The sequence below is a fragment of the Eleginops maclovinus genome, chromosome 12, assembly GCF_036324505.1.
Source record: "Eleginops maclovinus isolate JMC-PN-2008 ecotype Puerto Natales chromosome 12, JC_Emac_rtc_rv5, whole genome shotgun sequence".
NCBI classification, from domain to species: domain Eukaryota; kingdom Metazoa; phylum Chordata; class Actinopteri; order Perciformes; family Eleginopidae; genus Eleginops; species Eleginops maclovinus.
In genome coordinates, this window is record NC_086360.1 from 11,521,888 (window position 1) to 11,549,662 (window position 27,775).

The 27,775-nt window shown below is 39.8% G+C and overlaps 4 protein-coding genes across 5 annotated transcripts; 2 read left to right on the plus strand and 2 right to left on the minus strand.

The window, feature by feature from the left end:
* Positions 1–1,347: 1,347 nt before the first annotated feature.
* isca1 (iron-sulfur cluster assembly 1) lies at positions 1,348–5,086 on the minus strand. Its single transcript, XM_063898275.1, has 4 exons — positions 4,954–5,086; positions 3,142–3,195; positions 2,695–2,800; positions 1,348–2,045 (listed from the first exon to the last, which is right to left on the minus strand). The coding sequence occupies exons 1-4, from the start codon at positions 5,032–5,034 to the stop codon at positions 1,897–1,899; spliced, it is 390 nt and encodes a 129-aa protein (XP_063754345.1). The 5' UTR covers positions 5,035–5,086; the 3' UTR covers positions 1,348–1,896.
* A 621-nt stretch (positions 5,087–5,707) lies between these two features.
* tut7 (terminal uridylyl transferase 7) lies at positions 5,708–17,487 on the minus strand. The gene is made up of 28 exons (XM_063897619.1): positions 17,087–17,487; positions 16,764–16,918; positions 16,045–16,161; positions 15,735–15,912; positions 15,502–15,590; positions 15,230–15,281; positions 15,065–15,134; positions 14,746–14,872; positions 14,502–14,621; positions 14,278–14,406; positions 13,902–14,079; positions 13,062–13,732; positions 12,792–12,942; positions 12,452–12,538; positions 12,230–12,330; positions 12,030–12,087; positions 11,744–11,847; positions 11,548–11,637; positions 11,338–11,451; positions 9,663–9,740; positions 9,371–9,548; positions 9,042–9,089; positions 8,867–8,958; positions 8,662–8,777; positions 8,359–8,549; positions 8,090–8,163; positions 7,908–7,974; positions 5,708–7,231 (listed from the first exon to the last, which is right to left on the minus strand). The coding sequence occupies exons 1-28, from the start codon at positions 17,475–17,477 to the stop codon at positions 7,173–7,175; spliced, it is 3,885 nt and encodes a 1,294-aa protein (XP_063753689.1). The 5' UTR covers positions 17,478–17,487; the 3' UTR covers positions 5,708–7,172.
* A 2,059-nt stretch (positions 17,488–19,546) lies between these two features.
* LOC134873315 (cyclin-O protein B) lies at positions 19,547–21,306 on the plus strand. Its single transcript, XM_063896818.1, has 3 exons — positions 19,547–19,891; positions 20,461–20,646; positions 20,734–21,306. The coding sequence occupies exons 1-3, from the start codon at positions 19,547–19,549 to the stop codon at positions 21,304–21,306; spliced, it is 1,104 nt and encodes a 367-aa protein (XP_063752888.1).
* A 1,368-nt stretch (positions 21,307–22,674) lies between these two features.
* mcidas (multiciliate differentiation and DNA synthesis associated cell cycle protein) lies at positions 22,675–25,136 on the plus strand. Of its 2 annotated transcripts, none has more exons than XM_063898379.1 (7): positions 22,675–22,818; positions 22,922–22,991; positions 23,102–23,181; positions 23,667–23,727; positions 23,896–24,122; positions 24,457–24,567; positions 24,670–25,136. In XM_063898379.1, exons 1-7 carry the CDS (start codon positions 22,756–22,758, stop codon positions 25,099–25,101), a joined length of 1,044 nt encoding a protein of 347 aa, XP_063754449.1. In that variant the 5' UTR covers positions 22,675–22,755; the 3' UTR covers positions 25,102–25,136. The 2 variants fall into 2 exon arrangements, with proteins under 2 accessions (XP_063754449.1, XP_063754448.1); XM_063898378.1 differs by having other exon boundaries at positions 22,762–22,845.
* Positions 25,137–27,775: the final 2,639 nt, after the last annotated feature.

Genomic DNA, 27,775 nt, shown 5'->3' on the forward strand with positions numbered 1-27,775 from the left:
ACACATGTCAAAGTTTCATTAACGGCCTGTTCAGCAGTCCTGAAGTGGAAAAAAGCAAACCAACAGTGAACAAAGTTTATAAATATATATACAGTATATTGCCATTTTAATTACTTTATTAAATTATGTTATTTTCTAGATAACGTAAGCCAACATTGAAGTATACTAGTAGATACAGTATGTTTCCTTACCACAAAAAAAATCAACTGCACATCCTTCTGTATTCTATTTGGTGATCACTTTCTTCACACAGCATTGAACCAAAATACATTTAAGAGTCTAACTTGAAAAAGTGGCCAGATTGTTCAAAACATTTTAAATAATACTGTATGTTCATTTGTTAACTACCTTTAGCTCATTAGGCTCTCTGCTGTCCAGCAGATCTCCATTCTTTTTTTGATTGTCCATGACCCCTAAGGACCTTAAACACCAAACAAAGCACCCACAGGTTACTTCAGTAATATGAGCACCCTAAAACATGGGTTATTAAAATGATGATACCTGCTTGTCCTTCTGAGTTACTCTTCCGTTGACATTTCCATTTGGTTCCAACACTTGTGCTCTCACCATGACAACTGAGCCATCTCCATGACAACTGGCCTTATTTCTCCAATGAAGAAGTTTTTCTGGCAGAAACCCAAAAGTCATACTCGCTCTGTCTCCATCCAACAATCTCTCTTTTAAATAAATAACACTCAATTTGATTTGATTTGCAAAAATAAATGCCATAATTTAAAAAAGTAAATTCAAGTAGATTCGAGAGTTAATTGTGGCATGGAAATACTATGAATTTGAACGTTACCTACAAGTTAAAATGAATAAAAGAATAATTAAATGTTTCAGAATATTTTTTGCACTTTATATCAGAGTTTTTTATTGGAAAGAACCTAAATATCTTTGAACCAAATAACCCGAAAAGCAGCAAAAATGATTCTTTAACAACTTTTATCTCCCCCCAATAAACATGGAACAAAAACCACATAACCGTCACAGGTACGGTATCTACTGTTTTACCGGAATAAACGTTTTAAGTTTATTACTACTAAATAAAATAAGGAGTTGTTTTACTTGTGTAATTTCACATCAACGAAGATAAGCTCTCAATTAAGAGTTCATCTAAATAAGGAATAAAAACAAATGTGTTTGTGATATAATAAATAAGCTACAAGATTTTTTTTTAAGAAATGTGATTCTGTATTTGTCACAGCTCCCGTTCTAAATAATAGAGAGTAGAATCTCCTATAATGATCTCAAATGTTGTTTTAAGTTAGCGGATTACAACAATAAAAAGATGGGAAGAACAAAATCTGATTCTGTAATTTGAAACAGTGGCCTCACAAATTCACATGACTGGATTTAGCTATTTATTATCACATATGTACAGAGACATATTGCACAGTACAAACACAAGGTCCTGGCTTTGCTGAAACAAAAGAGAATCCAACATAAACCTCATCTACTCTTAAATGAGGGAAAATGTTTTTTGTGCGTTATTTTTTGCTTGTGTGCGTGGTTCAAGGGAGATGCATTATTTATATTTACACAGAGAGATAAATATACACTTTACAAACTAATAAAAGCTTTTCCATACTGCTGATAACTTGCCACTGGGTGATAAAACACTGTATTACAGCTTTAAATGAACCTAAAATCAACAAGTCAAGAAATGTTTGTCTACACAGATCGTATTGAAAACCTCCTCTAAGCATTGCTATGCATAGTTGGCCTCCTCAAGTGTGTGTGAGTTCTCTGCAGTCAGAGCAGTGTAAGAGGAGCACAGGCACATCCACATCTCAGATGTCCTCATGTCTCACTTCCTCACCAACATTCAGTCTCTCAGTCTTTATGGGCAGGACAGGGTGAAGGAGCAGGGGGGGTACAGAGGCTCCACCAGGCTCACATGTTGAAGCTCTCTCCACAGCCACATGTGCCCTTTATGTTTGGATTGTTGAAGACAAATTCACTGGACAGCTTGGACTCCACATAGTCCATCTCAGTACCCAGAAGGGTCAACTGTGCCTTCTTCTCTATGAACACCCTCACACCTGCAAGAGAAGCACAGTACAGTCGTCACCACTCCCTACTTCTGACCTAAATACAAACAATACGATAGTACTTTATTGTCAGGTCGAATCTGAAATGTTTGTATCACAGCAGCTCAATTTGCAAAAAGGACAAATATTTAAGACAAGATAAAAGGAAACAGATTGTTACATAATATCACAGTTTAGTATGTTTGACACGTTGCATACAGTAAAACATCCCTTAACATTCCAAAAACACACATTTAAATAAAACCTGTGTGTAAGATGTGTAAAATATAGGGCTGTCAATTGATTAAACTAAAAGATAAATAAAAAACAATTCTAGTAAAATTCCCAAATTCTCAATCCCCTTTTGATTCCAAATAAATTATTGTACATTAATTTAAACATTTGATTTGATTCAGAAAAAGATCTTGCATTGGTAGCTTTATATATATGCATTATAAGCCACTTAGAGCAAGTGTTGGAAGTTGAACGGGTTATTGTCTCTCTAATATTTATTTGATTTGGCTGTGAAACATTTCCTTTACTCCTTTAACTAATTCTCCTCTGCGAAAGTTCATACACATTTGTTATTCACCAGCATGATCAGTGAAAAAACAGGTTGCATCGTAAGGCAGCCTGATTGAATGTGTCAAATAATACTCACCATCTTGTAGTACTTCCTCATCAGATTTGTCTTTATCCTTGGTGTAGTCCAGTGTGTAAGTCAGTCCATTACAGCCACGTGTTCTGACTCCGACTTTCAAACCGATCTATGAAGAGACAAACAGAATGACATCACCATTCAGTGTCAGGTATCCATTATAAATCACTACTTACAGTGCCACATGAGACATTGTCTGACCACTGGCCAAGATTGGACACAACAAAAAAATATATATATCAGTGTATAATAACAGATGTTTACTGATGTTTTGATCATCTCCTGCCACTGGACACCAATAAAATGTCCCCTTAAAGCATCTTTAAAATCCTACTTCAAGAAAGATGTTGCCTAATACTAATACTAAAACCACACAGCACCCTGTGGCTATTTCATCAGATGTAGAGCAGCACTGTTTGTCTATGTTTCAGGGTTGTATCAGTTACTTACATATTCAGGCTTGTTCTTCAACAAAAGACTGATCCTGTTCACAGCTGCTGGAGTCTAAAGGAAACAGGAAACAATTAAAAGGTTAATACAATATTTAATTCAGATGGAAGCAGTTCATTTTGGGTATAAAAACAGTAACTGTTTTTCATTTGTCAAATTTTGCTCAATGTGCTTTTTCAAACAGACTATGGTGCAGATTTAAGTTTCTTTCTATGACTGTTTTGAAAAGTGTTGCTCCCCACTGTGATAATATTGTGTTACCCAGGCTAAGACTTGTCTAAAATGATCAAGTACCAACACTATAACAATATAACCTGCATCCCTGTGAGTCAATGTAGGAGCAGGAAAAGGGATCGACATTACCCAAACGGGGCTTATTAATCCCATAAAGCCAGAGTATCCATCTGAGTGAAGCTGCGGATGCCAAATGTACAGTACATCTCAAATGTGTGACAGCCAGTAGTATAATGACCAAAGTGTCTCTTGTATCTTGTAGGTCATTGAGGAAGTATTTCACACTTAATTTGAAATACATTTATTTATAAAAGAGATATAATATTAACTATTATCATGAGTTATGAGTAAGATTGTCTTTAGTCCCTGATAATAACTATAACAGGACCCTTTGATAACACGTTCTGCTAACGCCCCAGCGCTTTTGGACAGTTTCCTCAGCACTCTACTTGTATCAGCTCGGACCACCAGTGCACAAATTATCTTGCACTAGCACCATGATATTCAACATCAGAGCAGTTTCATCCCGCCCTTTATAACAAACCGTCACTGTGCACTGACAACATGCTACCCCGAGTCTATTCGTTTACATTAAAAGAAAACATTGAGTGATCTGCCACTAACTATCGATGAACTCCTTTAGTAGTCCGCACACAACAGTCAAGAGTGACAGTAAATGTGGGTTTTACGAGGGCAACATGCAACAAATTTATCAATATAATAAAAATGAAGACACCACAGATAAAGATGGGTAACAGAAACACTTTATATTAAGGTGTTGAACCACCATAAGATTGCATAATGGACAACTGCTGTTGAATTAAGCTGTGATTGAGCTGTTTCTTTTATTTAACCTTTATTTAAGCAGGAAGGTCTCCTTGAGATTTTCAAGAGGACTGGCCAAGATAAACAGCAGCAGTTACAGAACAACAAGTAGAACACCTTCAAAGAAAGAATTTATTGAGAGTTTTCTGGTTCTCGGTCATTAAGAAGTACTTGTTTAGAGAGACCAGCCTGAGTTTACCATAGGATTGAATCATACTCATCCGAATATTGAGGAAGCCCTTGTGCCCCATAGCATTCACTACACTCATCTACTCTGAACTTTACTTAAATTAGTCATCCTTCAAATCTGCACACACCCATAACATTTTTACCACTGGGAAGCCACATATTCTTAATATATTTCTATTAATGTCAGAATAGTTATATACGGTTAACTGTAGCTAAACAAAGGTGTCAAAAGCACATTGCCAAACAGCTTAGCTTAGCAAAGGTTAGCATCTAGTTCAACCAAGGCCAGTTATATTCTTAGGACCGTGTAATTGTATAACCGCCCATCAGCTAACACAGATATAGGATCATCAACAATCTGACGTGTTTTGTTGCAGGAAAGCTCAGTAAAAGTACTTAACTGCGTGTAGCGTTCAAGTGACAGAAGGTTAGCTTGCTTACCTAATGTTGGATCACGTAACGTTCACGGGCTCAGGATGTCAACGGCGCACTTTGTGTATTAACATGTATTGAATCGGAAGAAAGGTGTTTCATATTCGTTTATTGCCATATCTAATGACTTACCAGTGTCAGAGCAGCTCTTGTAGGCAGAATCTTTCTTTTGCTGACCGCTCGCACGGTCGCTCGCACCATGGAGGCAGACATGTTGCTTCAGTAAAATCACAACATTGAATTGCGCAGGCGCGTAAGAAAATAGCCAACCGCCCCAAATAAAGAGTCCGTTCAACGATTGGCTAAAACTCTGAAAGACAGATATGTCAGCCAATGGGCTCACTGATTAACATCTATTCGTTGTGTAACCTACAAAAGTAGCTTATTATTTAATGCGTATCTGGTCATCTGAGGGAATCGTTGCGTTTATTCTTGTATAATGAAGTACTTTATAAAACATTCCAACTCCAACTTTAAACACGCTGTGTTTGCTTACCCACCGTTTCCAAGGTCGATACATAACTGACACCCCATTGCGCTATTTGTGACAAACAAGTCTTGTAAACATAAAATGAATCAGGACAGTGACTAGCATGGACCCCTGAGAAAATATATAATACATCTGAATAATCAAATAATTACACATAACCCGTCCAGTTTATTGTAAAATATTATATTACTAATACAGTTGTTGGGTTTATTAGCTGCTGAAATGGCGGAAATATATGCAAAGACGGAAGGAAAAATAAATAGTTATCATGCTTCCATATCAGTGTTGCCAGTTTTATTAGAGGCGGTGTTTCCCAAATGCATGGACAGTTTGATATCTGATCATAGTTTTGAGCCAAACCAAAACAATTGTTTTCAAAAAGAAATTCACACTGGGTTTGGATGTTGAATTTAATGAGTTCTTTGAGACACAAACTGAATTGCAAGCCAACTTTTCCTGGCAGGATTGGGGTTACTTAAAAACAAACTAAACCTCTCATTGAGTCCCAACAAAAGATATCAAATAAGCTGGCATAAAAACGAAGCTACTTTAAAATGAGAATGTTTGATTACAATACCATCAACAACACATTTCTTCTAATAAAATGTAGCCATTATAGGACAACAATAAAGCCAGATGAAATTGAATGATAAGCAGGTCTTTGAGACATTAAACTAGCAGCAACATAACTTAAGGACATGTACCCTCATACAGTGCAGCTACCAATATGTGGCACCATTACAACAAAATGAAGCCTTTGTGGTAAATAAATACATTTATGTCTTCACTTAACTGAGATTACCTCTAGCATTGTGTAAGCATGACACTTTTTGTCATGTTCTCTCAACTTCAAGTTCTTGCACTAATGTTACGCTTCCTAGCCTTTGTGGTGACATATACAGGTCAGGATAAGCAGAGGACAGCACAGTTTCACTGTCCTTCTGTTAACATAGGCAGCTGAGGGGCATGTATGTATGTGATAGGGGAGGATCAGCAGTCACCAAAAAAATAAAACTATGATCCTGAAAAAAAATATGTACAGGGTGGTTTCTCCAACATAAAAACTTTCGGGAGAGTTGCTAGGCTTAAGAAGAGAAGGACTGATGGACGTCAGTGCAGGACAAATAAACAGGATTTTAAAAGAAATTTGATAAAAAATAAAACAGATCCTTGCCACTACGTACACTGCCAATGAACCTTTTTACTACATTACCTATGCTGCAATTTTTTTGGATGAATCTCAGACATTTGAGGTGAGCTAAACAGAGCTAAAGTCGCTTTAAGGTAGCAGTCAACACACTTTACCATGACCCTTTGTCTTGTAGTTGTAGTAGTGCTTACGGACACTTGTTCTTACTTCACTGTGAGGACAGTTGCCAACACTGACAAAAAAAGATTAGCATCAAGTATAACACAAACAAATTGTAGTCGACCAAATATGGACTTGATGTTGCGAAATTAACTATTATACATGAACGCAACACAAATAACTTGCATTATATAATTTAAGATATTCTCCACTAAATCTCCAATGAAATTGTTTGAAATGTAATAAGTATAAAAAAAACTTGACTGGCAGTGTAGGTAAACAGACATGAGGTGCATGCATAATGGTTTCTCTTGTTAAAATGAAAGCTTTAAAAAGCTCCTCCAGGGATGACAGCTTTGGGGAGGGGGATGGGGGGGGGGGACACACATAAAAAGGCCCTATTTGGCTTCAAGTCGAGGCGTCCTGGCTTTGGCTTTTAACAGGCTCCCAATGGCCCAACTGTCCCATTGAGAGTCAATGGTTTCTGACTTTGGGTTGCTTTCTGCCTGGACAAGAGTATCATCTTGTGGCTTGTGTAGCCACAGCTGCTGCTCATTCCACCGGACTCTTCCTGTGACCAGAGCGACCCACATTTCGGCAAGCTAAACTACCTGAAACAAACCAGAAAGCAATCATCAAAATTGATTGCAAAACATATTTTCAACCTGCACCATAGCATGCATTGTAAAAAACGATCCATCTCATCAGGCTGAATTACAAAACCGTACACAATGCCTTCCCCTAAAAAACTGAATGTTGGATTTGCTTTATTTGCTGCTTATTTGCACAAAACCCTTTCAGGTAGCAAGTTAGACAGCATAAAGAATACGTTGCCTATATAGAAAGCAACCGAACATAACAGGAACAACATGCTAATCTTTAGTCCATAAACCAGCAACTGGAGTTGAGAGAAAGATGGGTGGACCTGAACCTGCTTCAAACATTTCTTGCTTTCATTCTCTCTTCTCAACAGCCCTAAGAGAGTGGACCCATAATAAAAATAAAAAAACACTATCAACAGTTTTTACTGAGACCAATACCTGCACAAAGTACAGAGCACTTTGTCTCAATAAAAATAAAGCAAACGTGGTGTGACAATTTGTGCTGAAGGGAAAGCTGCCCCCTAATGTGTCATAATGAAGGAGGAGTACTTCATACATTCCAGGAATTCATTTGAAATAAACAATACATAATTCGGCAGCCTATACCTTCACAATTAATTACCATCAGAATGAAAGATTGATTTAGGATCTAAAAATTGAAGCATTTTTTTGTAAATGTACATACCTGCTTGTGGAGTTAATATCACATTCTGTGGCTTTCTCTTCTTTTTCTCTTCTTGTATGGGTGGACCCTGGAAAAGGTCAGATAAACAGAGGCTCAGGTGTAGTAGTGGGACATAAGCTGTCTGTTAGAAGAAACATTTTTAAAGAATATTAATCATTGTTTGTCACAAACTGATATCGTACCGGTCTCTCCTTTTCTCTCAGATTCCTCAAGTGGGCCGAAGAGGTGGAAGAAAAGCCATCCATCCTGGCATTTCCTACCGAATGAAAAGAAGAAATGTCAGTTGTGCCCTTTTAATCTTTATGAACAACATCAATGCATAACCACCGCTTGTGCTTTTATATTTCTTAATGCGATATAAACTAAAGGACATTAACTAATAAGTGCTAGTATGGCGTTATAACAAATATCTTTTGAAAGGCTTTAATTCCATAGTAAAAAAAAAAAGTACCTGCAGGGCTTCGGTACAGCTGACAGTCCTTCTTGATGTGGGAACTTGATCCACACAGGAAGCAGCAGCGCATGTCCTGTGCATCCCTTTTCCTCCAGTGCTCACCCCTGTGTCTGCCCTGATCCTTGCCATCCTCAGCTGTGTCTCGCAGGTGATCTGGCCTTTTCTCAGATTCCCTTCTGTGCCTGGACCTGAAAAACGTTCCAAAATATTATAAAAACAAGTAGCATGATAGATAGTGCCGAAAAAAGATTTAGAAATGGGGGGGGGGGGGAGAGAATTCAGACAGGTTATTACACCTACTTTTTGCGCAAGGGACAGTCTTTCATGAAGTGGCCGATCTTGCCACAGATGCGACAGCAGCGGTCATTGGGAGCCACTTCTCCCTCAGTGAGAACTTCAGGATCAAAGAAATACTCCTGGGACAGATAAAGACAAATCACATATTTAATGCTGGGATAATGACACCAAAACGTGCAAATGTAGTGCTCAGACAGCCAACACTAACCATCTTGCTGGGGTACACGGGAGGAAAAGCTTTGACTGATGTTCCAAACACTGTTCTGCCGTTGATGAAGGCCTTCATGATGAAGTTAGTCACTGTTTTGGCGACAAAAATCTTTATAGAAGAAATGCAACCAGAGACAAAGTCAGTAGATACAGACAGACAGAAATAAGCATACTTTTCCTGGACAGGCCAGCACCCAGATTATGATTCAGGTCAAACGGATCTGGAGAAGAGAAAGCAAAACAAATAAACAACAGGAGTTATTTCAAAGCAGCCTCTTGATCATTTCTATCCAGAAAACAATCTCTATAATACTAAAAGGTAATAGTGATGTGGATTTAATTAATTTGATGGACAGCACAATGTGACAAAACTGTCATTTATACTTGGTGGTGTTTAAACCAGGACAACAACTCCCTTGCATCTACCCAGTGGAATCATACCCATATGATTCTGTGTTTTGTAATATCATTTAATTGTAGTTAGTCTGGACCCTGAGCTGACCTTCAATGACGATGTATTTGGACGTCCACTGCTTGTTGAAGGTGGTGAGGCAGTTGTGCAGACGGATACAGATAACTTGCTCTCTGAAGTCGAAGTCCTCGGTATAGAAGCGGAGCAGGCCGAGCCACAGCTCCCCCACCGTCTCTGTGTTCTTCCAACACTGTGGCCAGCGACCGGGCTGCAGGTGGCAAAGGACAGGATGGGTCTATGTTTAGGGCACGCTGCGATATGCATATTCACATAAATGTTAACAGAGGCCCTTTGACACAATATGTATATCCAAAACACTCACAAGTGTTTTCAAATCATCAAAGAAGTACACGTTCCAGCCATCAACCAGCACCTCTGGCTTCTTCTTTCCATCGTAAATCTGCAACAACAAATGAGAAACAAAAAATGTGCAGTGAATTGGGAATAATGTAGGAAATTATTCAGTTTAGCCTGAAAAAAAGGTCTGTAATCTGGTGATGTTTGGGATGCAAAGCATCAAATCATTTCAAATTTGTATGCAAGTCTAAGTTTTTAGGTAGTTTAGATGCCTACACATTGGTCTGAGTTTGTCTCTGCATGATTTACCTACAAGTATATAGTTTGTGGTATAGGGCAGGCTTTTATGTAGGTGGGCGTCTGGGTGTCCTCTGGACGCCCTGTACTAAAAATAATAAGAAATTGGACGCCCTACTTTTAGGCAAGACGCCCTAAAGACGCCCTAATTTTTTCCTCCGCGGTTTTCCCCGGTAACTTCGCTGAATGTGATCAAAATTCGCCGATTCAAGCCGAAATCTCGCCAAGCTCACATCTCGCGAGTGACTCGCATTGCATTGGTCGATTTTCCGTGACGCGATGTGGACGGGCGCTGTATTGGTGGAATATCTGATATCTCTTTAACCTTTTTCGCAGGAAGAAAGTGCAGGTAAGCTTGAAACTTGTAACAATCTTTACAAACATGACAGAAAGCCTGATAACTATAGGAGTATTTCGGAATTTTTCTGGCTTCTTTGGTGGCAATAACTGTTGATGAACCGGAGGAAAAACAACAACAAAAACGTCAGGACGATGCGACCGGTGAGAACTGTAGTGGGGAGGAGGGCGCATGAGGAGATCAACATTTGTATGGTTCCTTTGAATAATAGGGAGCCTTTACTTTTAAAAGATCGATAAATGGATGTTGTTTGTGGAGAACAGTGTACTTAATTCCCACTATTGACATATTTACAGTTGATAATGTCCTTTATAATATTTGATTTGATATAAAGGCTAAATGAAAAATAAGGCTAAATGAAAATTCTTTCTTCAAGTTACGGTGAAAGATGAGGAAAAGAGGAAGAACACAGACAACGAAATCCAGCTTCTTCCAGCAGAGTAGTCATGTAAGAATCTTTTTCTTGTGATTGTTCAAAGGTGTGAAAGGTCAGAAAACCATCACAAACACATAGCTAATACAGCTGTATGCTAAGTGTCTTGCATAAATATATGATATAGATTAACAAAATTGAATAAGTAGACATACAAGATGTATGTGACAATTAAGTTGTACCTTTTAGTTTCAGTTACATTCACTGTTCTTTGTATTAACTTATATATTGTATATCAATCAGTGTAATTATAATATTACCAAAAAATGATCTGGTCTTCCCCACCCCCCGACACACACACATATCTCCTCCCAGCCTCAGCACAAAAATAATGTTGTAACAAAGACAAAAACGTGGCTGTAGGCCACAAAATTTGCACCTCAAAATGCAGGAATTAGTGTTTCAAAGAGTTATGAATTTCAAAAAAATTCGGGGGGGGGGGGGGGATGCCCACGGGCCCCCCTACAATACTCGCGCCTGTGGCGCTCGCGCGTTGCTAGGCCATTGAAAACAAATTGGACACCCTGTAAAAAAATCCTAGCTAAAAGCCTGGTATAGGGTAATGATGAAATGTACATTTTAACCTATTTTTTAAAAACATGTCACTTATACCTCTTGCAGCACCGGGATAACTGGTGGGTTTCTCTGCTGGAGAAAGAACAGCACCATGAGGGTGTAAGCGTAGGACGAGAGACTGCCACGTGAAGCATCGCCAATGTCACACATCTGTAATGGGACAAAGGAAAGTGTAGTAATTCAATATACCGTATAATACTAATATATGACCCTGGAGACATACAAACATGTCTTGGGCACACTCACTTTGGCGAAAACCTTCATGACATAACAGAGGATCTTCACTCTTCTGTCGATGGCAGCATAGGAAGCCAACAGGTGTGTGTTGTGCAGGGCCTAAAAAAGGTTGGTAGGCCGTTATATAAACAGGGAAGTTATTCAATAGCAAATTTAGAACAAAATGATACAGAAAAAAACAATGGAAAGGGAGAAAGAGCCCCACCAGAGTGTTGTAGAGGCTGATGTCTCCCTCCAGGCCGGTGCGAACATGGTAGAACTTCACGATGGGCACTTTTGCTGTGGTGATGGGCAGGATGTTCTTCAGGCCTGGTGATGGGATGCAGAAACATGTTTAAAGGGGGCATTGACACTGCATTTCTACTTTTGTTAAAAAGGCTTGTTAACATTACCTCACAAAAGAAACAATAGTATGCCACGCAGAAAGTACTTTAATGACCCAATACCATTTTAAACATAATAAAATAAATCAGCATTTGCGTGTTTCTAACCTGGGTGTTTCCTTAGCATCCTCGCCAAGCTTTCGATTATGCTGATGCAGTCAATGTCCTTCGGAAGCAATCGATGAAAATCATTACTTTTTAAATGGATTTAAAGATTGCAATAAATCTCATGACAATTAAAAAATATATATCTTCTGTTTCTATCCATCAATGAACTACACTCATGCATAATTAAACAGTTAGCTTACATCCATTGTCTCCTGCCCCTCCAGCACCATGCAGATGTCTAGGTCACTCTGTCTGAAGCCAAAGCCATTTTTTGATGATCCGAACAGTTTGAGCCGAGCTCCTGTCAGTCAAAAAAACATGTCGAGTCGTTATTATGAAAGTCTTGTGTTATGCAGTTCAATGTTAGTTTAAATTGTGAAAAATCCGAGATGCTGAACAGTGGCGATGGTGGTTTACTTCACCTGCATACTGCCGTCTGACAAAGATCTCCAGGTCTTGAAGGATGTGCTCTCTAACACCCACTTCCAGCTCATCAGGAGCAAAGTCAGCTAAAGACAAAAGAAGAAAACCTCAAGTCATACACTTTAAAAAAATGATTTCATCAAAACTGTAATGAAGATTATGAAACATTTGCAAACATCATCAACATGTTTTACTTATTTCATATGCATAAAACTCTTAACTCAATCCGACTTGAAGCAGTCGAACCTCACCCAAACTAAAATATTTGGTATAATAATAAAATCTATTAGATAATAATCTTGTCATCTCTAAATATTTATGAAAACACACAATACTCACTGAAGCACTGTTCACAGACTTTATTGAGGACACCGAGAAACTCTGGTGTCATTGGGGGCAAAGGATCCAGCTCCACTTTCTTGAAATCTTCGGGACAGTCTTTCTTCAGATGTCCATCGCGCTTGCACAAGCTACACACAACCATGTGGGACTAAGGGAGATCAAAAGTAGTTAAGCCTAAATGATGCGCACAAGCCCTTACCTTTGAAATGTTGTATTCATTTTCATACAAGCGGAATGTCTTAATACTGATTGCAGATTTAAACCTACCTTTCCTCTGGTGAACGCTTGCTTGGTGAACACATAGGACTGCTTCTTCTGTTGTTGGGTTTTATTTTCTACGCTCGGATCCTTAACTGCATCCTCTGCTGGTGAGACGCTCACAGGTCCCAAATCCACTTCCTCGTCATCCATTGAACCCGGTGTGTCCAAATCTGGACCCTCCTCATCAGACAGAAGCTCGTCTCCTGAGATCTCGTCCACCGGAAAAATGTCCTCATCTTCTGTGGTGAAGCTGTCCAAGTGATGTCTGTTATGCGAGTCCACATTGTTATCCTCGTCCTCCTCATCTTCAGAGAGACTGCTTTTACCCAGGTCCACTTTTTCCTTCTCCCGTTCTTCCTCCGAGTCACTAAACTCTTCAACTTCCTCCTCTTCCTCAATAATGCAATCAGAGTCTTCAGGGCCGTTTTCTACAGCCTTAGGTTGATCTGCATGTTGGGGCTGGACGCTGAGCTCACTGAAATCTGATACAAGATCTGATGCATTTGAAGCCTCTGTGTTTGCCCCCCCACGCTGGGCCTTTGTCTTGTGATTAGCAGGTGGCGTGTTGAGTGGCAGTGCAAAGTACTTGTATGTGTTTTTGAGGCAGTGGATGATGTACTCGTACATTTGCTGGCTGTTCACTGTGCGGGCCACATTCCTCTTCACAGCAAACGGGTCTAAACACAGAGACAGAGATAACACTACTTTAAACCCTGTAAGAGTTATCAATAGATTTGTATAGTCAACACAAGATAGTTTTTTTTTTTAATGTTATATAATCAAAGCAACAAAAGTAAAAATTTCTAAGGTTGGGAAGTCAGACTATGAAAGGAGAAAGATTCTGACCTTCCACAGCGATGCGTTTCTTTGGCCAGTCTTTCAGCTCTCGGGAGAGGACGGTACTGGTCCGCACACTGATCACATTGTCAGCCAGGTCGTACTCCAGTGAGTAGAAGCGAAGCATTTCCACCCAGAGAAGCCCAACTTCCACTGGCGGGCGAGGGCTCTGAAACACCAGGGGAACCTGCAAGAAAACACAAATATTACACACTTTTAAGTTTTAGTGAGATCAGATTAAGATGTTATGAAACCCACGGTTATATAAAGTTCCAGTCTTTACAGTAGTTAAATAATGATAAAAGCTTCTAGAAACAGCATATAAACTATACAATTGCAACACACACTTCTGACAAATCAACTACAGTAGTGTTGTCATGATTACCTTTCCTTTTATACCGGAGCCCTCTGCTAGCGGTTCTTTAGAGGGAGGTGTGTAAGCCCAATGAACGTGTCCATCCTCTGTATGTGTGAGGTTGAAGTCTGACAGCCTATTGAGTGAAAACACCTTAATCTAAAAAGGAAAATGTAATAATTAGTTTCAACTACCAAGGACACATACTGAAATGATTACTCTATTTCAAGCTCAACATGAACATAAAATCAGACCTCTTGTTTCAAGTAGGTTGGCAAGAGGGACTCTTTGCGCTGCTGTAAGAAGTAGATAACCATGAGGGCGAAGACGTACGGGGGCAGCCCACCTTCCTCTGCACGGTCGATATCACAGATCTAATCCAGAAGCCGGCACAAGACAAGACGTGATGTTTTACCAAAGAATTTGAGGCTTACTGAGACACATTTCTTTCTGTTATGTGTATAATGTGGGCTGTCAGTCTCACAACTGGAGACTTACCTTCGCCCAGCGTCTTAGGCCCAAAACCAGTGGGAGGAGAAGGGGCTCCCGACTGGACAGTGCAGAAAGATAGGTGGTGGTTTGGAAGGCGTTTTCATTCCCAGCACTCACTCTGCAGGTCAGGCCACTGATGAGAAAAACATTTCAGTTTACGGCTCATGTGAATCTTGTAATGTAACCCTCATAATAAACATGCAGCCAATTGTTTTTCTCTCTATGCATGTAAGAAAACTCCGTCCTGTAGTTTCATAATGTCCTGATAAAACCGAATAACAAAAGTGGACACGCAAACCTATGAACAACACTCAGAGACACCAACCTCTTTTTATCTTTGCACATGACCACAGGCACCCTGGCATGAAAATCAGCTTCCATATCAATGAAAATAGCTGAGGACACAACAAGACATGTTCCATTTAAAATCTCCATAACAGTCTGGCATCAAATTAAATATTGCGCTTAAATAAGCAAAGAGGTGACTCACGGCTCACAGCGAGGCTCTCCTTGACCAACAACAAGACGTCTGGCTGATGCATCTGCAAATACAATCCACTTTAAAGTCTTAATAAAGATATACAACATAAAAAAAGAAATATACAAAAGGGGCAAAATTATAGCAATTTAAATATTGTCATAACTATACAATTTTCTACATCAGAATCATGAAGTCATAGCGGTGTTAATAAATATGTAACTGCAATATGAATTATTCTAATACCCTAACTCACACTGTTGAACTCACACTGGGCTACTCACGTGAGGTGGATACTGAATGTCAATATTGACATCAGCATCCTTAAATCCAAACTTGGTGCAGGAGGATCCATATAGCCTGAGCCTGATCTCTACAGATGAGAGAGGGAATACAGTTGTGAATATTAGAATGTGCATCACACAATAATGAACTTAAGTAAAGCAAAATAACCCTCATGAAGGCTTCAGGTCATGTCTCTGCCACCAAACAAAGATTTCATCCCTAGGTGACTTACCAGGCAGGACGGACAGAAGGAGGTCTTGCATCATGAACACAACGGATTGTCTCATCTTAACATCCTGGTCATTCATCCCATGTTCCCGGACAACATCCTCTAGTGATGCACTCACTGCATTGATCAGCTTTGGACCAGGAGGCTGAATCTCAGTGAGCATCACCTGCTCTTGCCTCTCCTATAAACACGAAAACATTTCTTAGAAGAGTCAACGATTCGTCCCATCATGAGAGTACATTAGCATCAACTCTCTATAAAAGTTTAATATAATAATCATCACTGTGATTTGCATGATAACGACATTTCTTACCCTGGCCCTCTTCTTGTGCCGTTTGTCTCGGATATGTCGGTAAGCCTCAGACACAGACTCCAGCAGAACATCACACAGAGAGCAGGTGTAAAGTGCACTGGGGTTGCTGTGGGACCTCTGAACCATTAGGTGAAAAAAAGGAGAAGGTACAGAGATCAGACAAAGGCTGAAATAATTACACTTTTATGGATATTCTTAGCTCACCTGTGCCGCATAAACAATTGACACATTCTTCATGAATTATTATTATTTCTATATGAATTAATTACAAATATATAACTTCTAGCCAGGTATAAAATATTAATATGTATATATATATCGAGGTAAATTTGTGCTGCAACTTATTTTCATAATATTGAATAAACAGCAGATTAACTCCTCTATTACCTGTTTGTTTGGTCTATAAAACATCACAAAACAGGGAAAGACGCCCAACACAAAGTCCTTTAAGTCCTTTTTTGTCCGACCAACAGTCTAACTAAAAAAATATTAAATGTACTACACTGCAATATCAAGAACAGTAGCAAATTATCATATAGAAGAAACTGGAAATCACTTTTTTGGGGTCTTTGCCCAAATTATGATTGAAACACTGAATGAATTATAACATATTTGCTGATACTTTTTGTCCATTGACTAAACGATTATTCCTTATCATCGCAGCAAAAGCAGATATACACATGGCTGAATTTTTGGGCTACCACATAGACATTCTGTACCTTCTTCAGGCTGTAGATCTCATCTTTGTTAAGCCGCATCTCTGCTTGTCGAAGGCTTTGCAGCTCTTTGGCTGAGAGTGTGGACTCGTCAATCAGAGGGCCCATGTTCTCTTCAGCATAAGCTTTATTCTTGTTTCTGTTTCTCCTTCTCCTCCCTTTGGAAAGAAGAAATACACTTAGTAAACATGTTTGTGGAGGTTATCAGTAATGTATATATTTCATGGATGATGGATTACAGTCCTTCAGTCAGACTCAAGCTATATTAGTACTGATCACTCTTATCTGGATCATGCTGCACCTTATTTTAAGCATTTAAACATTACCATCATTTTCATCTCTCCCTCCCTGCTCTCGGTCGTCCCTTGGCCCTTCTCCCTGGGTACTTCTCCTCCATTGCTGCTGGGAGCGCTCTCTCCAGTTATCCTCTCGCGTCCCACCACTGTTGTCAGGACCCGAAAACCACCGAGGGTCATCCTTTTGTGAGGGGCTGTGACCACCTCTGAATCCACCAGGGGAGTAACTCAGGGGACCCTGTCCTCCCTTCTTGGGACTGGCTCGGTAGGGTCCACCCGGGTTCTTACCTCCCTCTGATCTGTAGTTCTGTCCTCGGCCCTGGTCCGGTGTCCTCCAGGTTTCTCCTCTCTCTGCTCCTGCTCCTGCTCCTCTCTCCCAGCCGCCTTGCCTAGCTCGGTAAGGCCTGCCTGAATTTTCCATTTTACGATTTACGGTTTACGAATGCTAAAACTGCTGGAATAAATGTACAGTTAATATGAAAGCAGTCCTCGTGTTTTCAAACATTCCTGCCACAAGAGGTATGCTATCAAGATCATCTGCAAATCTTTTGGCTTTGACAGATGCACTTTCTTTGGATTAGAAACAAGTATTAGTTGCATTTGTATTGCAACTGCTCAAAGCTTTTACAGCACATCATGTATTTCAGACCAGGCTGTTGCACAACTTTGCAGCTAAATAAAACACAGCTACAATTTCAACCTTAGTAAATGAGGCCAACAGATATCTGGTGATAAATTGTGTCATTTTAGCCCCGTCTAACTTAGTTCCTCCAATGAAAACTCAGGTTAACCATTAACTAACTTGTATTAGGGCTGTGAACCATGACAGTACTAAACTAAGTGGAAAACCTAAGCTTAACATGTTTCTTATGTTACCAAACATTTTTCTTATTGATATAATACCACCTTAGAGTTGATTCAGGTGACTAAAGTTATTTTGCAAACACAAACGTTAGCTAACTAACTTAACACAGGCGGATTTTTGGAGCTTGTTTTGCATGGTGTTAGCTCAAGCTAGCTCACTAGCTTATGCAGTCTGCTTTTCCCTAACGTTACTTCTTCCTCTTTCTTTAGTTGACGACGTATCATTTTATCACGCATGTAGCTAACCCACCGTTAACAAATTAACGTTAGTCACCTTATTTAACGTTAGCCAACACGTAACGCACAACCAGCTCACTTACTTACTGTTGCCTATTTAGCTTACCAGCTAGGACAGCTAACGGTAGCTACACAGCTAACAACAGCTAGCATTACTGTTTATTTCATAGTTTCCTTCAAACAGCTTGAGCTGCATCGGCCTCAAATGCAGCCATTGGTCAAATATATACACGAAAATTATCCACAACGAATAATAAATTCATTAAAATACCGTGTGTACGTCTGCAGAGGGCATACTTGAAGCGCTCGTACTGGAGTTTGAAAGATGACGTAGGGTTGTCTGTTTTGTAGTCGTTGTGTAGTTCCGCCCACAGCAAACCCAGGACAGTTCTCTCTGAATTTTATTATATGACTAAATAATTGTAACTGTTAGATGTATTACTAATAATTAAGGACAACTCGTTAGCGACCTGAAGCAAAGGCCAGAAAATGTCTCAAACCGAATGAGGTTACTGGATTGCTATTGTTATAATGCCATAGCTCTTTCTCCCCCCACAGTTGTTTTCCACTTCATAGACTGCTATTTTGAGAATAATATTTATCAATAGAATATTACATTTGGGTAAAATAATTGTTGGAAAGCACATAATAGCTTTCACAAGCAATACATTTAAATGAATTAATCAAATGTGGAACACCATACAACATATTTATGTTATATGTGTGTGTCATTTCTTGGCATTCGGTGCCATTTCAGCCTTGTAAAAATAAAAATAAAATCACAATATTCCTTTTTTATTTATTAAATCCAAGCAAGTAGACTACGACATTAAAAACATCCTTTCTCGTGTGTATCAAAAGTGGAACAATCCGATTACAGCTTTCACAAAAAAACTTTGTTTTGTTTTAATGGTGCATCAAGAAACATAGGTCAAAAATAAATGCAAACATGTAAAGTACATTTAATATAAACACATATACGCTCATATGGTTTTCAGTTAGAGAAATACAAGACACCTCATGTGCAAACAAACAACACACAGCAGTTCATATTTAAAGAAATCACTCTTTTTTTACAGTGTAAGTTCCCTAATCCTTTTTGCAGCATGAAATAGGCCTGCAGAGTGCAAGCAGTATAACATATGGTTCGAGGCTTAACTCTTCTTGGGACAAGTGATTGTTTAGTCTCGGTTGCCCAGGCGACAGGAGAAAGGTGCGCTGCAGGAGCGGGGACGGCCCCGGGAAAAGTGATGTAAGCAAACCAGACTCCCCTCACCCTACACCTCACCATCCCACAACCAACATCCAGGAGACTGCTGCTCTGTCAGACCCGGCCTCAGTTATACAAAGCCAGTGGAGGCTCCAGTTAGAGATAGCTTTTAATTGGACATGGTATCATTTGTTAAAGGATCCGAGACTGTTTCCAAAAGGAGACGGACCATTTGCGCATCTCCTTCACAAGAAGCGCTCACAGTGGTCCATCAGAGGCAGACTGCCCGGCACAGGAAGCAGACACTCATGTCTAAATTGAGTGACTCTGGTTTCGAGGAAGACATAGGGTCCTCCCCGATTTCCTCCCCGGCTCGGATAGATGTGTCCCCTATGCGTTCAGACGAGCCTTCTTCGGTACAGCTTTCTAACTGGTACCTGCAGTATGGGGACATCGGTTTCAAGATACAGATGGACAAAGAGGCGCTGTTTTATTCCTGCAAAAGCTTGGCACACCAGCCACAAGTAGGCTATTACACACGTTTTACTTCATGCACTGTTAGTTTATTTTTTGTATATATTGCACTGAAATGCAGCCATTTATGGAAACCTAATAACTCAAGACAAGTGTAATTTATTTAACTTATTGTATTAATTAGGTTACTTGTCTGTCTGTATTTACTCTTATCACATGATAAGCAGCTGCAATCCCAAAAATGTCCTTTTGCCATCTGGCCCATACTCCTCTGTAACATTGCCTTTAAGTGTAACTTTTCAAAGTTATATATTGGACATGCAGTTTGGTCATTATATGTGGCACCAACTTTGACAATTGAGATGAATTTTTCATTGCAGACCATAGTTTACCCCTAATATCTCTGATTATGCGGCAAGTAATATCCTAGTCTCCTGAAATCAAAACAAAAGTGCTGAATGCAGAATTAATTTGAGATCAATGACATGAACATATATTTGAAACTAAATGCAACAAAATTCTACAGCAAATGCTTTAGATATGCAGCTTCAAATGACAAACACAAGCATCTATAAGTACATTTTTCAGTGTCTTAATGGAGTTTGTGTTTTACTTTTAGTTGACTGCAGATGCACGGTGTAAGCTCGTCAGCTGGCTCATCCCTGTACACAAACATTTCCGTCTGTCGTTTGAGTGCTGCTGCCTGGCTGTGAACATCATGGACAGGTTCATGGCAACCACACCAGTGGCTGCTGACTGCTTCCAGCTACTGGGTGTCACTGCACTCCTCCTAGCAAGCAAACAGGTGTGTATTTTAGTGGTAGTACCTTTATGAACACAAACTTTGTGATTTCATTTGATTTATAACTCTTTCTTTCTCTGTGTTACCCAGGTAGAGGTGTTCTCCCCGCGGATCAGCCAGCTGTTGTCATTGTGCTGTGACGCCTTTACTAAGGAGCAGCTATGCAACCTGGAGTGTCTCATCCTCCTCCGCCTCAACTTTCGCCTTTCTGCAGCAACACTGGCCTTTTTCCTAGATTATTACACCAACTGCATTGAGGCTGAGAAGACAGGTGGTGGCAGATTTGCAAGACCTGGGCAGTGCAGCAGCCTTGCACAAAAGGTGTGCGAGTTAAGCCTTGCAGACTATGCTTTTAACAAATACCCTCCATCTTTGACTGCTAGCTGTGCACTCAGGATAGCCAGTGAGTTATTGACAACTGAACAAGGGTTTGTTGAGCATGCAGCCATCCAGCTACAGGACAAATGGGGCTGTTTTGTTGATGAACTATGTACCCAACCATCTAATTGCCCTGATCTCTCTGAGGCTGACTCGTTGGCAATAAAGGGCCACTTCTTGTATTTGAGTCAGGTGAAGCACACTCTAGCCCAGGAATGTAAAGATAACCTGTTACTGTTGGTGTCATTAAACCATGAGACAATGGAAATGATGTCTGCCATGTGACAAGTTTGCCACCAGTCAAATGTTAGCACAACCACTTATTCCTCCTCTTTGGGGTTTATATTCTCCGGAATGTATGAAGGTTAAGTTAAAAAGTGAAGTCTGATGTTCATGCAATCAAATCCTCATGTATACCTCATATGTTGAACTGAATGAATGTTTTACAATGTAGCATAGTAGTTTAATTTATTTACTGATACAATGTTTACCAATAAAGCATATTATTATATTCTGTTCTTTTTTATTCTATCAGTCACCATTTACTGTGTATGCTCTGGCTTTTTGGATGTTGTGTTACTGTTAAAACATCTATTATGAAGGATCTGGAAAAATGAACTGTGATTATTTGATTTGTTTGTTTGTTATTATGAAATAAAATATCAGTAATTTTATTTGCGTTTGGTCTCTGAATGGATTAACATGTGAGCCATAATTCACATATTTGAGGAGAAACCACAAGGCATTTAGAAAACTGTCCATGTCATGGGTGACATGAATGAGAGGCTCTGCAATACAGTTTATGCAACACTTACAATTCAATGTTGATGATGTCCACGTTATCTTGTTTTATTAGCAGGGATACACTTACCAGCATAAATGAATCATCTCCAACATTTCTGATCAGTATGAAAAGAGCCCATTATTTGAGATTGACATCAATCCAAATATGGGGTTAGGTTTTGGCTATTGTAACTGTTTGACCGAACCCCAGTTTACCATCATCTTTACTTACCGTTGCATCACTATTTACTGACCTGTGCCAACACAGCCTGGTCAATTGAGGGGGCTTTCTCTGATAATCCATTACGCGTGGCATCTCGACCTGCTGACACAGTGTCGACCACACAGGTGCATTTAGCGTTAAGGGTCAACAAGGCTTAGTCTTGTTTGTTTACTAATAGAGGTATTTGTCACGAGTGTTTACTAAGCTGTCTGTTCTAACTGCCCTTTTTCTTTTTCCACTTCGCTTTAAATGTGACAATAGACCTTGACCTAAATACATTTTACGCACCCGAATAAAATTACGCAATGAATGATGTGGCTATAAGAAACAAGTCATTAGTCTCTACTGTGCTGACGGGCTGGTCAGCCATGTGAGGAACCTAAGGTGTTTTGTTTTATAAAACAGACGTGATTAAATGAAGCCAAGCACTTCTACGCCTCTAGACGCAGGGCATATTTGGCTGCAGTAGGAGAGAGAGCAGGTCTGACGTAGACAGCACCTGCTGTAATGGCGCCGTTACGCGCGGTACCACTTACACTTCACACCAGAAAACCGTTAGTCGGCACCAATGTAGTCTCCGAGGACGCCATCGCTCCCTGGAGACCAAAAGAGCATTTGATTGGGCCAAAACTATGAGGCCGCGGCATGGAGAGACACAAACCGGGAGAATTTCGTCTATATCAGCTCTAAATCAAACCACGAACACCCAGTCCTGCAGAGCTGAGCTGATGAAGATGCAAAGAGAAATAAACGTGTTCGGTGCTGTGTGCCCAAGCCAAATGATCCAACAGGTGAGGAGGGCAGCAGGAAACAGAAATGTATGACATTCTTCTCTTTACAATGATGCACACACAGCTGTTTACAGTGGCGTTAACGTATTTTCCATACCTGCAGGATAAGATGGTGCCAAGAAGCAGCAGTCCAATAAATGTGTACGTTGAGCTCCCCTGCATCATTGAACAAGGTATGTGCATCTCTGTTTAACTCCATGCACGTCCTTAACACGTGTATTTATGAGGACCTCAGGTTCTCTCAAGAGTTAAGTAATACAGATTATCCCTTCTTTTGTCACAGCTTTTTCCACCATTGCATGGAATGATTTTGAAGACTGTGCGTCTGTGATGAGACGGGAGAGCGACTCCCTCGGCTCTCAGGTGAGGGAAAACATAGTCAGTAGTTTCAGAAATAATGTCTTATTGTTATTTAGAAACCTCATGTTTTTGTGACAACTCATTTGTATTGTCATCATCGCATTTACCACACGTTCTATCAACCAGAGATGGGTGATACGCCAGAGGCAGATCCGCATCACTATACGTCTGTTAATGTTTGACACGATGTGCTGGAATTCTGCACGAATGAGTTGTAGTTTGCTCATGACACGCAGACTACCGCTAATTGGCCGGACCTCCCAAGTTTTTTTCATATGCTGCCTCTTGGGCACAGCTCACCTTGCACTAATATCACATCACGCGACGGCACACATACCGAAATGACGAGCAATACATGTTCTGCCATACCGCCACATTACTCTGCTTGGTCGTGGTGGGACTTTCAGGTTAGGGGCAGGAATTATTTCTCTGTCGATTAAGTTTATTGTACAATATGTCATTTAATCGTACATTTCAATTGCCAACAGGTAAATGAATCTGATGTAGATGACCAAGACTTTGGAGATTATGCACTGGATTTCATGGCAGGTAAGTGAAGCAAACCAAATCGTGTATTGAGATGCAGCATTTATTTATAATCCTAAGTATGTGCTACTGTAAATCCTCATCATTATTATCATATATTTTACAATGGGGAAATCCTTTAAAAATACAATCATGTGGACCGAAACCCTGTGTGTTTATCTCTTCTGTTAGATTCTCCTGCTACACTGGAGAGCAATTTGTCTCCAGCTGAACTGGTGCCATTTCAGGGATGTGTCATACCTCACCTCACCCCTCAGCAGTTTTTCTCTCCAGAGGACAGTCTGTTTCACTCTTCCACAGAAACAAGTGACCCATCTGCCCAAGATGGAACTCCCTGGCAAGGTCTCGCCCAGTGCCAAGGCAGGGTGTTGGGAGATTCTATGGAAGTCAACAATCAGGTAAAAAACTTCCCTGTGACAATTATAACGAATGTACAATGTTTCTTGTTATTTTAAATTGATAACTGTAGTGCTAATGAATGTGATGAAATAAATTAAATGTCACATTTTTACTCATGGTCCTTCGGTTGTGTGAAGACTTTGCAGTATATCTACAACATGATGCTATAGACAAGAGTCCTCGAGGATTTATATTTTCCCCAGTTGGTTGAAATGTGTATGAGAGTTTGTGTAAACCAGCAATGAGCAAATGTTATGATTACATTTACAACAAAAAAATAACAGTAATGATTTCCTTCAGCATGATTCAACATATTTGTCTGTCTGTCTGCAGCTCCACAAGACTTTACACCGGCAACAAGAAAAGATTGACAGCCTTCAGGAGAGAAACCTTCACCTCAGACAGCTGGCCAGCCGAGCTAAGCACCTGGCTTCAGTGCTTGAGGTGAGTAACGTACAAGATCAGCTAAATACCTTTTGCACAGTTTCATGGACGCATGTTTAACCCCTTATGTATGAATTAAACTCTATATATGTGTGTCTTCAGAAACTGATGACTGTCAGGGACAAAAGAGAACCAGTGATACCTTGTGGTGAAAAAACCTCACTGAGTCCCTGTAAGCGTCAACGACTGGATGAAGGATATGACACAGAGTCTTCTGACACAGTGGAAGACATGCTGAGGGACGTCAGCACACGCTGCAATGCTGTCCTGCACAACGCTTCTGGAACAAGAGTACCACAGGAATCAGAGACGATACGCATGTTTGGTGCATTTTCAGGCCTAAAGACTTCTATATCCAAAGACAGCAGTATGACGATGGATGGATCAGAGCTTCAAGAGAGTGTCTCATCTTTCAGAACATCTGTGAGACAACACAGCACCATAAGGACTCAGGTGTTTCCTCATGGACGTGCCTTCACCTCGAGGACTCAGCAAGGAGGATGTCGGTTCCGCTGGCTTCCCAACGATAGCTGAAAAGATGGTTAGCAGATATACAATTACATCCATCAATGTTTCTAATTAGTGATGGGAGGAAGTGTGGGTGGCAGTTACTGTCAATGCCTAACTACTAATCTATAGTAATATCTGTAAATGATTCATTGTCAGCATGTAAGCCAATCAGTCAGAGGTGCTGCCTGACAAAGGAAATGATACTGCCACAGCTTTTGTCTTCATTGTGTTTCTGTTTACACGTCTCAAAATGTAATGAGCGAGCCAAACAATGCATAAATTCCATTTTTTTTACGCCTCACAACATATTTTGTCTTGAAATAAATTATTTTATATGTTTGGAAATAAAAGTTTTGTATTATAAACCTGTAATGGAGTGAGTTTTTATCACAGAAAGAGGGGATATTTAAACAAAGAAAGATTGAAACTGTTTTCAATGTGAATTTACCTTGTTTGAGCAGTGAAGCGAATTTGACCTCAAGGACTTCCTTCCCTTTTGTCTGTGACTGTGTGGTCTGAAAAAGGGCATGGGTCATGATGCATTGCTGCTAACATCCTTGTTTACATCCTTCATTCTGGAAATAAATATTTTCTTCCTTCTGAATTCATGGCTTCTAAATCTTGTTGCTAACAGGTGTATAAAAAATATTCCCCATTGACAAAAGTTCAGTCTTTCAGAAAAACTTTGATTATAAATCATATTTTTAAAACTTTGATAGCTAAAGGAAAGAAGAGAAACTCAAATCATGAAGAAGAGATTCAATTATTTCAGGAGGATGTAACCTTCCGACCTCTGGTAGGACTTGATCCTTCTCTAACCTTACTGTGGAGGGCATTATCCAGAGGATAATGTCGACCCTCAGGTCAGACACCTGTTTAAACTCCCCAAACCTGAGCTTGTTTACTTTAAAACAGTGAAGGCAGCACTGCAGCCCATGGGCTGGCAACACTTTACAGTCATGAATATAGGATGCGACAGCATAAACAAAGATAAGAAGAGCCTGATAAGAGTGGGGGGCCTGATCCATCTGATTTAACATCGACTTATGTGAGAAGAAAGTACTTTGAAAGCCGATTGACTGATTGACTAAACTGTGCAACATGCAGTAGTTTGGTTTATAGGCTATTGATTATATCAAATCATCCTACAGCCTGATCAGATTTATTTTTTAAATAACGTTTTTTCCAGAAAACAACTGTGTAAGTAACTGAAGTACTCAGCTCTTGTAAATACCACAGTGTTGCGAGTGAAGGTTCTTCAATAAAATATTGATTAAAAAAATGACAAAAGTATTAGCACACACTTTAACAATTGAAATACCAATATTAAACCATTTATTATATGTATATTGTTGGTTTTATACAGTATACATATGCATACACTGTATGTATATTTATTGAGGCTTTACTTTATGATGGCAGCTGAAAAGTACAATGTTTCATTCTGAATTGTAGTGGATTATGAGTAGCTGAAAAGTTAGGCTTTACAGTATTTTCTGAGATCAACTTTCGTGGGATCGAGGTACGAACCCTGACCAGGCTCGTTGGCCCCGGACTTGATTATCGTTAACAGATTAACTCCCAGCTGATAACGTTAATCAAACGGGACAACCGCACAAACCTTCACACCCAGGCGCTCCTTGAGCCACTTTTACTGCAAACAGGTCCATGTGTCACTGACCAGCAGGGCCGGGAAGAGAGGGCACATGGTATGCGTTTGTTAAACTGGTTGTGACACATTTGACCGGTTAAGCTACCGCCAAACTGCGGGGGACAATGCGGGAGGGGAAAGGAACACACAGAGTGAGTTTCTAAGGTGATTGAAACCAAACCAACGGGACTGCTGCAAACCACACAAAGTCCCGCGGGAAGAAAATGTTATATATTTTTGGTTTACTGTGGTGTGATGCTGATGACGGTGCAAGTGCTCTGTAGGCTATAACTGACAAAAAGTAAAGATTTTTTTCAAGATTTAAAAAAACCGTGATTTAAGATTGGTATTATATTATTCTAAGTGTGTATTAGAAGTCATTAAATGAGGTAAAGCATATGGGCAATTAAGACACAAAAAAACTGCTTAACATACACAAATAAAGCAGCATTTAGCAGATTATGATAAACAGCACTTTGATTGTTTATTATAACAAGTCAATATCTATTCAAATGTATGATCAATGTATGTGAATAATGCCTCTTACAAAGGATATTCATTCATGTGTGTGGATAAATTTGGAGGATTTCAAAAGCAGACTTTGTGATTTTTATCTCTTATGAATGCATTGTGGTTGCCTGCTGAAGTAGCTCTGGTGGATGTGCATGTGTGTGCTGCTTAATGCACGCACCTGTCGCACAGTCAGGCTCGAGCTCGGTGTAGGCGCATATGGAAGTGGCAGGTGGCGCGAACGTGCGTTCCTCCCGCGGTTCAGCCCACTTAGCGCCACAGAAGATCATCATTAAAACGTGTGACCCGCGGACACACAGCCTTTTCCCGCAAATACAGAGTATTGTTAAAGAGAAGTTCCATGTCTATCAACATTTTTTTAATTTTAAATATTAACTTACCAGCATGCTGTTTTATTTCGTTGGTGTTTTTATTATGAAAAGTTACACATATTTAAATAGTTATTATTATTTTATTGTCATTGTTAAGTAAAATGTTAGGCCGCGCAATACTTGTATTACGTTCTTATTTCATTTT

Excerpts from the sequence above, each read along its gene's own strand:
- isca1 (XM_063898275.1), bottom strand. The coding sequence starts at position 5,034 with ATGTCTGCCTCCATGGTGCGAGCGACCGTGCGAGCGGTCAGCAAAAGA. Across the intron at positions 3,196-4,953 it reads CAAGAGCTGCTCTGACACTG|ACTCCAGCAGCTGTGAACAG; the intron begins GTAAGTCATTAG and ends TGTTTCCTTTAG. Across the intron at positions 2,046-2,694 it reads TGAGGAAGTACTACAAGATG|GTGTGAGGGTGTTCATAGAG; the intron begins GTGAGTATTATT and ends CTTCTCTTGCAG.
- LOC134873315 (XM_063896818.1), top strand. The coding sequence starts at position 19,547 with ATGGTATCATTTGTTAAAGGATCCGAGACTGTTTCCAAAAGGAGACGG. Across the intron at positions 19,892-20,460 it reads GCTTGGCACACCAGCCACAA|TTGACTGCAGATGCACGGTG; the intron begins GTAGGCTATTAC and ends TTTTACTTTTAG. Across the intron at positions 20,647-20,733 it reads TCCTCCTAGCAAGCAAACAG|GTAGAGGTGTTCTCCCCGCG; the intron begins GTGTGTATTTTA and ends TGTGTTACCCAG.
- tut7 (XM_063897619.1), bottom strand. The coding sequence starts at position 17,477 with ATGGAAAATTCAGGCAGGCCTTACCGAGCTAGGCAAGGCGGCTGGGAG. Across the intron at positions 14,080-14,277 it reads GCTCCGGTATAAAAGGAAAG|GTTCCCCTGGTGTTTCAGAG; the intron begins GTAATCATGACA and ends GTTTTCTTGCAG. Across the intron at positions 7,232-7,907 it reads GATATTAACTCCACAAGCAG|GTAGTTTAGCTTGCCGAAAT; the intron begins GTATGTACATTT and ends GGTTTGTTTCAG.
- mcidas (XM_063898378.1), top strand. The coding sequence starts at position 22,762 with ATGCAAAGAGAAATAAACGTGTTCGGTGCTGTGTGCCCAAGCCAAATG. Across the intron at positions 22,992-23,101 it reads CCCCTGCATCATTGAACAAG|CTTTTTCCACCATTGCATGG; the intron begins GTATGTGCATCT and ends CTTTTGTCACAG. Across the intron at positions 24,568-24,669 it reads ACCTGGCTTCAGTGCTTGAG|AAACTGATGACTGTCAGGGA; the intron begins GTGAGTAACGTA and ends GTGTGTCTTCAG.